At 41.3% G+C, this 11,066-nt stretch overlaps 1 protein-coding gene across 1 annotated transcript; it reads right to left on the bottom strand.

Moving 5' to 3' along the window:
- Nucleotides 1-299: 299 nt before the first annotated feature.
- On the bottom strand, nucleotides 300-10,595 carry LOC143025906 (uncharacterized). Its single transcript, XM_076185886.1, has 4 exons — nucleotides 10,579-10,595; nucleotides 3,845-3,972; nucleotides 1,580-1,752; nucleotides 300-1,538 (listed from the first exon to the last, which is right to left on the bottom strand). Exons 1-4 carry the CDS (start codon nucleotides 10,593-10,595, stop codon nucleotides 300-302), a joined length of 1,557 nt encoding a protein of 518 aa, XP_076042001.1.
- Between the last annotated feature and the right edge of the window lie 471 nt (nucleotides 10,596-11,066).

The raw sequence follows: 11,066 nt of genomic DNA, 5'->3' as shown, positions 1-11,066 counted from the left end.
ATCGGGTGATCACTACTAAAATCCAGCATTGTAAGTCTCCCGCTAAGCGAAGTCGTCGTAACACCAATGTAAGATACATTATTAAGAAGTTTACAATCTTCTTCGGGACAGGAAAATTTGTATATTACATTGGTTTGCTTGAGGGCATTGTGGTTTTTAGAGAAGTTGTTCTTTATAAGAAGGTTGGAGACCTTGGGGTTTTTTGTAGTAAGTAATAATGGCTAATTTGTCTTGTGGGTTGGTGCAAGTGGTGTTTCGTGTGATTATTTCTTTGATGACGCGTTCATCCATTTTGTAAGCTAAGCAGGTGTCATTTGGTTTTTGTAACAGACTAAGTGTTTGGAGGGTGGGTGGTTTTGTTTTTGTTGTGCTAAAATGCGGGTCATGAATATTCTCGTCTTGTTGTCTATGATTGTGTTAGAATATCCGTTGTTGGAGAGTATCTGCTTGATGCGAGATAGTTCCTGGTGGAATAAGGTCCATGAGGAGCAGTTCCGGAAAGCACGGCGGAGGTAAGCGCGTATGACGCTCAACTTGTAGCGTTGAGGGCACTCGCTAGCGGCATTCAGGCATCTACCTATGTCAGTTTTCTTCCTGTACACGGTGGTCTGGTATTGGTCGTCCTCAGAAGAAATTAGGACATCTAGGAAAGGGATCTTGTGGTGTAAGCTGAGTTCATAGGTAAATTTCAGGACAGATGAAGATTCCATGGCTTGCTGTAATTCTATAAGGTGAGACTCACTTCTCACCTCTACGAATATGTCATCGACGTATCTACAATATGTGAAAGGCCATAAGTCGGAATTTTGAAGAATCTTGTTTTCCAAGTGGCACAGGTAGAAATCTGCGAAGGTACAGCCTAAAGGAGAACCCATGGCTACGCCTTCAACTTGGTAGTATAGCTGTCCAGATGGGTCTCTAAAGGGCGCTTCAGTCGCACGAGCGAGGAGAAGCTTCTTCAGAATATTTCTTTTAGTAATTTTAGGGGATGGGAGTTCTGGGTGGCGGAAAACGTTATTAAGGATGATGTCCACTGTCTGGAGAACTGGAACATATGTGAATAAGATCTGAACGTCGAGAGAAGTCATGACTCCTTGGGGTTGTTTGCTTTGTATAATATCAAGGAACTCGTTGATGGATTTCGAGGAATACTTCTTAGGCATATACGGAGTGATGATGTTATCAAGTTGTTTGGAGAGGCGATGTGTTGGTGTAGGTATCTGTGAGATGATGGGACGATGTGGGCAGTTGGGTTTGTGTGTTTTGACATTGCCATACATATAACCTGGAGAAAACTCACCTACAATGGGAGGGGTGTGTAGTTGGACTGAGGCTGCAATGTTGGTGGGGATGAGGTCGTTTACCTTCACGTTAAGCTTGCTAGTAGGGTCACTGGAGATTTTCTTGAATTTGGAGGTGTCAGAAAGGATGTGGTCGATTTTGGAGAAATACTCATCCTCGTTGAGAAGGACGTAAATGGAAAACTTGACTCGTCGAATTATGAGTTCGGGGTTGTTTCGCAATTCTCTGGATGCTTGCTGGAGTTCGGGAGAGAGAAGGGAACTATTTTGGTAGCTACGTCTTCTGTAATCTTATCTTCTGTCTGAAGCTGGAGAAGGGAGTGCAGGAGGAGTTCTGATTCTGCAACTTTTTCTTCTCTGTTGAAGGTAGGCTGTAGGTGGCAGTTGAGACCCAAGCTGAGAATTTTCCTTTTGTGCTTCTGTAAGGCCGTTAGTCGGGATTTTGAAGAACCTTGTTTTCCAAGTGGCACATGTAGAAATCTGTATCTCGGTATCCTCGTATTTGACCTCCCTTTAGATTATAAGAGGTCTATTCGGAAGATAGAAAAAATTATGAAAAAGCTAGTTGATACTGAATTAGCGCTGTTCTTTAACCAAACTTGTTTAAAAGAGAACTTGCTGCCTATACATTCTAATATATATATATATATATATATATATATATATATATTTATATATATATGTATACACACACACACACACACACACACACACACACACACACACATATATATATATATATATATATATATATATATATATATATATATATATATAGAGAGAGAGAGAGAGAGAGAGAGAGAGAGAGAGAGAGAGAGAGAGAGAGAGAGAGAGAGAGAGAGAGAGAGAGAGAGAGAGAGAGAGAGAGAGAGAGAGAGAGAGGGAGAATGAGACAGAGATAGATGTACACACATACACAGATAGATAAATAGATAGATAGAGAGAGAGTTGTAGTAGCCTACCTTAGAGGTGTACAGAGGTAGCGAAAGCAATACAGAAAGACACAGACATGCAGACAGGTAGACAGACAGTAACAATACCAGCCAAATTGGGAAATCCATCTTCTCCAACCGTCCTTCTCCTACTTCTCTAATTCTCCTACTTCTCTATTTCTCCTTCTTCTCCTCCCCTCCTATTCCTCCTCCTCCTCCTCCTCCTCTTTCTCCTCGTCCTCCTATTTTTCCTCCTTCTCTTCTTCCTTCATTGATAATGAAGCCTACTAGAATGATTATATCTTTCATAGCGAGTTTGAAGACATGAGGACGCGGGGTAGGGACCACGAGAGGCACCTGCCGTATCTCATGGAGACCTTCCGCACTGGGTGGTACTTTAACCACTAATTTGGTTGCCGGCAGACTATCTCATTCATCTTTGTGGCGCCCGTCCTCGGTAGTGATGGGGTTGTACCGTATCTCAATAATCACATTTTACTTTAAGTCTGGCTCTAAACACAGAGGCAGAGAGAGAGAGAGAGAGAGAGAGAGAGAGAGAGAGAGAGAGAGAGAGAGAGAGAGAGAGAGAGAGAGAGAGAGAAAGAGAGAGAAAGAGAGAGAGAGAGAGAGAGAGAGAGAGAGAGAGAGAGAGAGAGAGAGAGAGAGAGAGAGAGAGAGAGAGAGAGAGAGAGAGAGAGAGAGAGAGAGAGAGAGAGAGAGAGAGAGAGGAGAGAGAGGGAGAAAAGAGAGAGAGAGAGAGAGAGAGGAGTGGGAGGAGGAGTGGGAGGAGGAGGAGGAGGAGGAAGGAGGAGGAGCATGAGGAGGAAGGAGGAGGAGCATGAGGAGGAAGGAGAAGGAGGAGGAGGAAGAGGAGGAATAGGAAAAGGAGTAAGAGGAGGAAGGGGAAGAGGAAAGGGAGGAGGAGGAGCACAAAGAGGAGGAGAGAAGGAGGAGGAGAGAAGGAGGAGGAGGAAGAGGAGGAATAGGAAAAGGATGATGATGAGGAGGAAGAGAAAAGGGAGGAGGAAGAGGAGGTAGAGGAGGAGAGACGGAGAAGGAGGAAGAGGAAGAGAAAGAGGAGGAATAGGAAGAGGAGGAGGAAGAGGATGAGAAAAAGGGGTAGAAGGAGAAGGAAGATAAGGAAGAGGAGGAGAAGGAAGATCAGAAAGATGAGGAGAAAGAAAAGGAAGAAGAGAAAAAGGAGGAAAAAGAGGAAGAGGAGGAGGGAATACCATCGCTTTATATATGAAAAAGTAGAGAGTAAATTTGAGGTTGATATACAAAGATGTTTCTGTCCAGGGACCGAGTGACAGCCCATCAGGGCTGAACTTCCTTATGGAAGTGAGAGTATTTATGGGTTTTTGAGGACGGGGGGGATGATACCCTCCGACGTCCGTCTTCGCCTTGACCACTACTTGGAGGTACGCGTGTTTGGTCCCTACGAGATAGATACACATACATATGCAAAAACCCCAGTCCCCCTAATAAGGTGGGTAGCTACGTCAATGCATACGTTTTCCTTGACTCTTCGTATGAGAAATACACCTTTTACAAATTGGTGGGGGCATTCTTGTCCCCGACAGAAGCTTGAGAAAGATATGGACAGCATACCTGCGGCAGCATCAGCTATGATGCTGACAGGAAGTTTCTGAGCTGAGGCGCCCCCACGCCGGCCACTTCTGCCGAAGGGCAAGATGACCTCGATCAGGTCAGATGACTCATCCTTCAGGGACGCCGCGCTGAACGTTCACTCGGTTCGTCGCCTGAAACGTCACCCTAACCTAACCTGACCTAATCTAACCCTAACATAATCTTATCTAACCTAACTTAACCCTAACCTAACCTAACCTAACCTGACCTAATCTAATCCTAACATAAACTTATCTAACCTAACTTAACCCTAACCTAACCTAACCTAATCTAACCCTAACATAATCTTATCTAACCTAACTTAACCCTAACCTAACCTAACCTAACCTGACCTAATCTAACCCTAACATAATCTTATCTAACCTAACTTAACCCTAACCTAACCTAACCTAACCTGATCTAACCCTAACATAATCTTATCTAACCTAACTTAACCCTAACCTAACCTGACCTAATCTAACCCTAACATAATCTTATCTAACCTAACTTAACCCTAACCTAACCTAATCTAACCCACTCTAACCTTAACGTAACTTTATCTACTCAAAGCTAACGTTACATAACCTAATCTAATCCTAAACTAACCTTATTTAATCTTAGTTAATCATACCTAATCTAATGTTACCTAACATTAGCTACCCCAACCAAACCCAATCTTACCTAACCTGATCTAACCTTAATCTAACTTCACACCTAACCTAATCTTACTTAATCCATCCTAACCTAAGCTCATCTAACCTAGCCTAACGAAATCTAATATCATCTAACCTTACCTGATCTTAGCTTAATCATAACTAACTTTACTTACCATAACCTTACTAAACCAAATCATATCTAACTTTAGCTAACTTAAACTAACATAACTTCATCTAATCTAACCTTACGTTACCTAATCTAACCTAATTAAGACTAGCCTAGCCTAGCCTAACCTGACCTAACCAGGAGGAACTAACTTTAAGACATCAATTTGTGATTTCATCCTCATTATCCTAGATTCTTTTCCTCCTTACACAACTATTATTCCCACCTACCTCCTACTTCCTCTACATCCTCCTCCTCCTCATCATCATCATCATCCTTCTTCTCCTCGTCTTCTTTCTTCTTTCCGTTTCCTTCTTCTCCTCCTCACCCTCACCCTGGTCCGCCTCTTCTTCCTCGTTTTCTCTTCCTTTCCATCTTGACGTGATCAATACCACCCTCCTAACTCTTACTTCCTCTTCTTCCTTCTCCTCTTTCCCCTATTCATTTTTTTTCTCCTCGTCGTTGTGTTTGTCCTACACCTCTTCCTCCTCCTCCTCCTTGCATTCGTCTTTTTCCACCTTCTCCTTCTCCTCCACGATCTCCTTTTCGCTTTGCGTCAACGTACTCGACACGGCGACGCCATTTCGATATATTTCTATTCAGGTTAAAATCGAACAATTCTATTCTTCTAAAAGGGGTGAAGTCGAGACAAAGGAGTGTCTCGATGGATGTAGGCCTCATCTCACCACAACTTAGCCTCTTAACTGAACAAATCCACCTCACGTTACCCAGAATGAAAAAAACGTAAACTAATTGCGTAATCGCACCAAAGGTGTTTAAAGTTTCCCCGATCCGTTGATTCATCCTTCTGGCCTCATAGTCTCCTTTTTTCCTCCTCCACACCTTTCCTCCACTTTTGGCCTCCACATCCGCTCTCCTTGCGCACTCCCTCCCACGCGCACTCCCTCTCACATCTCCCACTCCCTTCCATCCCCTCCTTCACTTCCCACACGATTCCACCTTCTCCACCGCCTCCACTCCTCCTCCCCACTGACCCTTTCTTTTTCTCCCCTCTTCCTCCCTCCCTCCCTCCCTCTTCTCCTTCTCCCTCCCTCCCTCTTTCTCCCTCTCTCTTTCTAACAATGCTTCTTTCTTTCTTTCTGATTCTCTCCCTTTCTATGTTTCTCTTTTCATTCTTCTCTGTTTACCACCCCAACTTTTTTCTCTCCCGATGTTTCTTTTATTTTCTATTCACTCTCTTCCATTCCACATTTATCTTTTTCTTCTCTCTCTCTCCCGCTCTCTTTCTCTCTCTCTCTCTCTCTCTACTCTAATCCCATTTAGTTACTGCATCGTTTTATATACTATAGATGCCGTCAGACGGCTTTATTTAGGTAATCTAAACACATTAACTATCCAAATAGTCAATCACGTGTTTAACCCAAAGAACCAAGTTACCTAATGCTCACTTGTCCGATAAGGCCATCCAATGACCATCAGGTCCTTTGTTATCTTCAGCATGTGTGATAATTTATATGTGGCGTGACACGCAGTTACATTACACGTTCAAAGGAAACCTTGTCAATACGACCTCGAGAGATTTCATTCTGGTTAAGAATTATTTAACCAAAGCAAATATTATATATATATATATTATACATATATATATATACATATATATATATATATATACACACATATATATATGCATATATATATATATATATATGTGTGTGATATATATATATATACATACACACACATACTACTAAGCCGAAAGACATTATAATCCCTTCATCATCGGCCTGAGGATAGAACATTGTGTTCCTCGGAAGCGTAATTAGATATAAGTGTTTTTGAGTGTTCCAACACGCACGCTATCCGGTTTGCGTCGCTCGCTAAGCGGCAGCACCAATTCTTTCAAATGCTTCAGTTCTTACATATTCCAGTAACAACGTGCTGTTCTTGGAAAGTATGATATAAAGTTAAGAGTTACATAAGATTCAGAATGCTGATATCAAACCGAAGTGGAAAAAAAGAGATGCTTATGAAGGAGAAAGTGGAGTACGAGAAAGGGGAAGAGGAGGAGGAGAAGAATGAGATGGGGTGAGGAAGAGGAGGAAGAAGAGGAAGAGGAAAAAAGGGGAATAAGAAGAGGAGGAGGAGGAGGAAAGGGGAATAGTAAGAGGAGGAGGAGAAGGAAGAAAAGGGAATAGGAATAGGAAGAGGAGAAGGAGGAGGAAAAGGAGAAAGAAAAGAAGTAGGAAGAGAGGGAAGAGGAGGAAAAGGAGGAAGAGTAGGAAAATGAGGATGAAAAGGATGAGAATAACAATAAAGAGGAGGAGGAGGAGGAGGAGGAGGAGGAGGAGGAGGAGGAGGAGGAGGAGGAGAAGGAGGAAGAGAAGGAGGAGGAGGAGGAGAAGAAGGAGGAAGAGAAGGAGGAGGAGGAGGAGGAGGAGGAGAAGAAGGAGGAGGAGGAGAAGGAGGAGGAGGAGGAGGAGGAGGAGGAGAGGAGGTCAATGGAGGGGAGGAAGAGGACATGAGGGGGCAATGTTCAGGTGTGCTAATGACGCACGTGAAGCCCCGTATATATGTGCGAGACGGACACGAGAGCTTGGGGGGGGGGGGAAGGAGGGAGAGGGGAGGAAGAGTACTTAGTATTTCATGGACTGCAGCCAGCGCTTCTATCCTTAGGGTCAATATCGTCATAAGATTGCAGAGAAGGTACAGGAGAGAATTAAGCAAGGGAACAGAAGTAAAGGTGGAAACGATAGAGTTGGAGGGGAAGGGGGAGGGAGAGGTGGAGAGAGAGAGGAAATAGATGATGGGGAAGAGGAGTAAGAGAGAGGAGGTGGATGAGGAGAGGAAGATAAACGGTGAAGAGGAGGAGGAGTGCCGAGAGACGAGGAGGTGAAGTGTCAGGGGAACAGGAGGAGGAATGGAGGGGAAAAAGAAGGAAGTTGAAAGAGGAGGAGGAGGAGGAGGAGGAGGAGGAGGAGGAGGAGGAGGAGGAGGAGGAGGAGGAGGAGGAAGGAGGAGGAGGATGAGAAGGAGGAAGAGAGAGAGAGGAAAGAGGAGTAGATCCATCAGCAACATATAATGAGTGTGAACTGTCACAGATAGGTTACACTGTCAAATCACATAGTGTCAGCTAATGTATCGTCAAATGACACCGTCAGCTGAGTGTCAACCAACACAGTGCTTGCCGACACAGCCTTTGATCACAGTGTCATATCTGACACACTTAATTATTTTGTTCTGATTAACATCAGGCGGTTTTGTTCAGCATAATTCTGGTTCAACAGAGGTCAACTGCAGCCTTGTTGCTCTTTCTGACCTAACACGAACCACACCTTGACCTTATTTGGCGTGTTTGGTCAATCAATGCTTTATGAATCATCTTTATCTCCGTGATATAATTCTTCACACAAAAATTGAAAAAGAGAGAATATATATATATATATATATATATATATATATATATATATATATATATATATATATATATATACATATATATATATATATATATATATTTATATATATATATATATATATATAATATTCATAGATAAAAAAAATTAGTACATAAATAAATCATTAAATAAGTAAATGAATGAATAGATAGATAAATAATTGAATAGATAAAAAATCAAACAAATAATAAACAAGCGAATGAATGAATAAATACATAAAGAAATTGATAAACCATTGAATAAACAAGTGGATATTTCATCAAATAAATCAACGAAACAAACAAACGAAAAAATATATAGATAAACACATAGATAAATGAAAACAGATATACAAAATATAGTCAGCTTTTATCTTCTACTGACTTTCCGTCTCGTTTAGCGTTTCTCAACCTTTTTACCTTTGCGTAACCTTTGAAATAAATCACATGTCTCAAGGAACCCCTGCGCAAAAAAAAAAAAAAAAAAAAACATAAACCATATCTTTCTCATTTTATTTTCATCGCAATAATAGGTTAGATAGGATGATGTCTATATCACATTATTACAGTAACCAAGAATATGTCGCACGTGTTTAATTATATTACGTATATGAAATTAGATAAAAAATCAAAAGTGCATTAGCTTATCTCACTTGTTCTTGCGGAACCCTTAGGGACCGTTTGCGGAACCTTAGGGTTCCGGGGAACCAGGTTGAGAAACTCTGTTCTTGTTGCTGTCCGCCTTTAAACTCTCCTTTATCACCTGTGCAACCATTTCTTCGAAGCGATATTGTTCCCAAGGGTAATATCACTTGCTATAGCTGATAAAATCCTCTCCATGTTCATCCAATCCTAGTCAATTACAACCTATTCCTAGTTTTCCTAGCAAATGTAACTATACGTTCCTAGATTAAACTAAATTGTCTAGCATAGCATACGATGATCTACATTCATGTTACCATCTGATATTCTAAACGTGGATCATTTCATTTGTCTATTCATTTGATTTAATCTGATATATATAAACTAGAGAGCTTTGTAATCTAACCTTCTTCCCTATCGGGTGGCACTTTTCCTGTTATTCAAGAATAAACTTACGATAAATCAAAACCAGAGCATGACCGTCTCTTCCTGATTTCATTTAACCTTTAATAAAATGATAAATAAATAAGAATGAAAATGAAAAATTAGCAGCACATCATCATACAACAGGAAATCATGACTTTCCTAAGAAATTACATACAAATATAAGTGACTTGAATAGATACGACACAAATAAGGTTTCATTTAACCTTTAATAAAATGAGAAATGAATAAGAATAAAAATGAAAAATTAGCAGCACATCATCATGCATCAGGAAATCATGACTTTCCTAAAAAAATTACATACAATTATAAGTGACTTAAATAGATACGACACAAAGAAGGATTTGGCTGTTTCTGTATTCGTGGAAACATGCTAGCTCATGCTTCTGGCGGGAAATAAGCCATGCATAAGCAGTGACCAACATTTCGTATAATAAGCGGATTCTAAGCTTTGGAAGATTTTGTCAATCCCATTGGTTAGGGCGATTAGATTAGGTTAAGGCTTCAGGTTAGCTCAAAATATGCATTTCTTATATACTCATTTATTCATTTATTTATCTATCTATTTCATTATAATTATTTCTTTAAATTCAGAGACCGTGAAATGAAGGGTTTGAGGAAGAAGGACTCTCAAATATGACGTGACATTGTAGAGGATTTTCTGTCAAACCCACCATGAGCGACCAAATGTGGTGCATTACATTGCGGTGGCGATACTCTCGTCTTAATTGATCGGGTTTATAGATTTACCAATCTCGAATAACCTTGTCCATGCAAGGGTGATTTTTTCTTTTCCTTTTACTATGCCTTCCGTCAAGCGACTTTACTCATCTAAGTGGCATCCCTCTTTGGCCAAGGCTTTAGCCTTTCAAGTGCATTCACCCTTTCTTTATATAATAACACTTATCTCGTAGGCTAACCTGTTTATTATTTCTTAATCAATAGGAATTTGTGATGGAGTAATAGGTATCTTGAGTGTGTGTGTGTGTGTGTGTGTGTGTGTGTGTGTGTGTGTGTGTGTGTGTGTGTGTGTGTGTGTGTGTGTGTGTGTGTGTGTGTGTGTGTGTGTGTGTGTGTGTGTATGTGTGTGTGTGTGTGTGTGTGTGTGTGTGTGTGTGTGTGTGTGTGTGTGTGTGTGTGTGTATGCGTGTGTGTGTGTGTGTGCACGTGTGTGTGTGTGTGTGTGTGTGTGTGTGTGTGTGTGTGTGTGTGTGTGTGTGTGTGTGTGTGTGTGTGTGTGAGAGAGAGAGAGAGAGAGAGAGAGAGAGAGAGAGAGAGAGAGAGAGAGAGAGAGAGAGAGAGAGAGAGAGAGAGAGATAAACTCCTTGTAAGGGCTAGGTACTTGCGCCATTAACGTACACTACCGGTATTCAAGTACTGTCAATAGTGGTGTCGTGGCGAAGTTGACACTGACGTGATGCGACCAGTCATAATTGTCAATCACAGAAATATTGACGACAAACGAGGCGATGGCCCGCGATGCCAAACATGGGAGGCACTTGGCGCCAACACGACCGCCCTCTTTGATCGACACTTGGCACCAAATCTCAGATGATTATGTTGATGCCTTCAAGGTACTATGGCCCGATTATACCGTTATCTAGTCTGCAGGGTACAGCACTTACACGTGTAGCTAGGCCATTTCTTCTTCGCCCATAGTCTAAGATCACATACTGGACTCGTGATCGACACCTGTTACTCTTTCGGTCAAGAGCTCAGAGCTTGTATAATTCCATCAATGAGTAATGTTCTGATCTTAGGGTAAGGTGTGGAGTAGTGTGGTGTTGTAGAGTGTAATATAGTGTACTGGAATACAGTTATATATTTCGTTGTTGTTGCATTCATAACATTTTCTTTACAAAATTCTATTTCATTTTAAGGATACTCTTTTATTAAGAAATA

The sequence above is a fragment of the Oratosquilla oratoria genome, chromosome 6, assembly GCF_046742065.1.
Source record: "Oratosquilla oratoria isolate Oo_2021 chromosome 6, ASM4674206v1, whole genome shotgun sequence".
Taxonomy (NCBI): Eukaryota; Metazoa; Arthropoda; class Malacostraca; order Stomatopoda; family Squillidae; genus Oratosquilla; species Oratosquilla oratoria.
This window is presented reverse-complemented; position numbering and strand designations above follow the sequence as displayed.

Bases quoted from the DNA above. Each gene is read 5' to 3' on its own strand.
- LOC143025906 (XM_076185886.1), bottom strand. The intron at 1,753-3,844 runs GTATGCTGTCCA...TTGGAAAACAAG, and splicing joins CATAGCTGATGCTGCCGCAG to GTTCTTCAAAATCCCGACTA. The intron at 1,539-1,579 runs GTAGCTACCAAA...CCCGAACTCCAG, and splicing joins AAGATAAGATTACAGAAGAC to CAAGCATCCAGAGAATTGCG.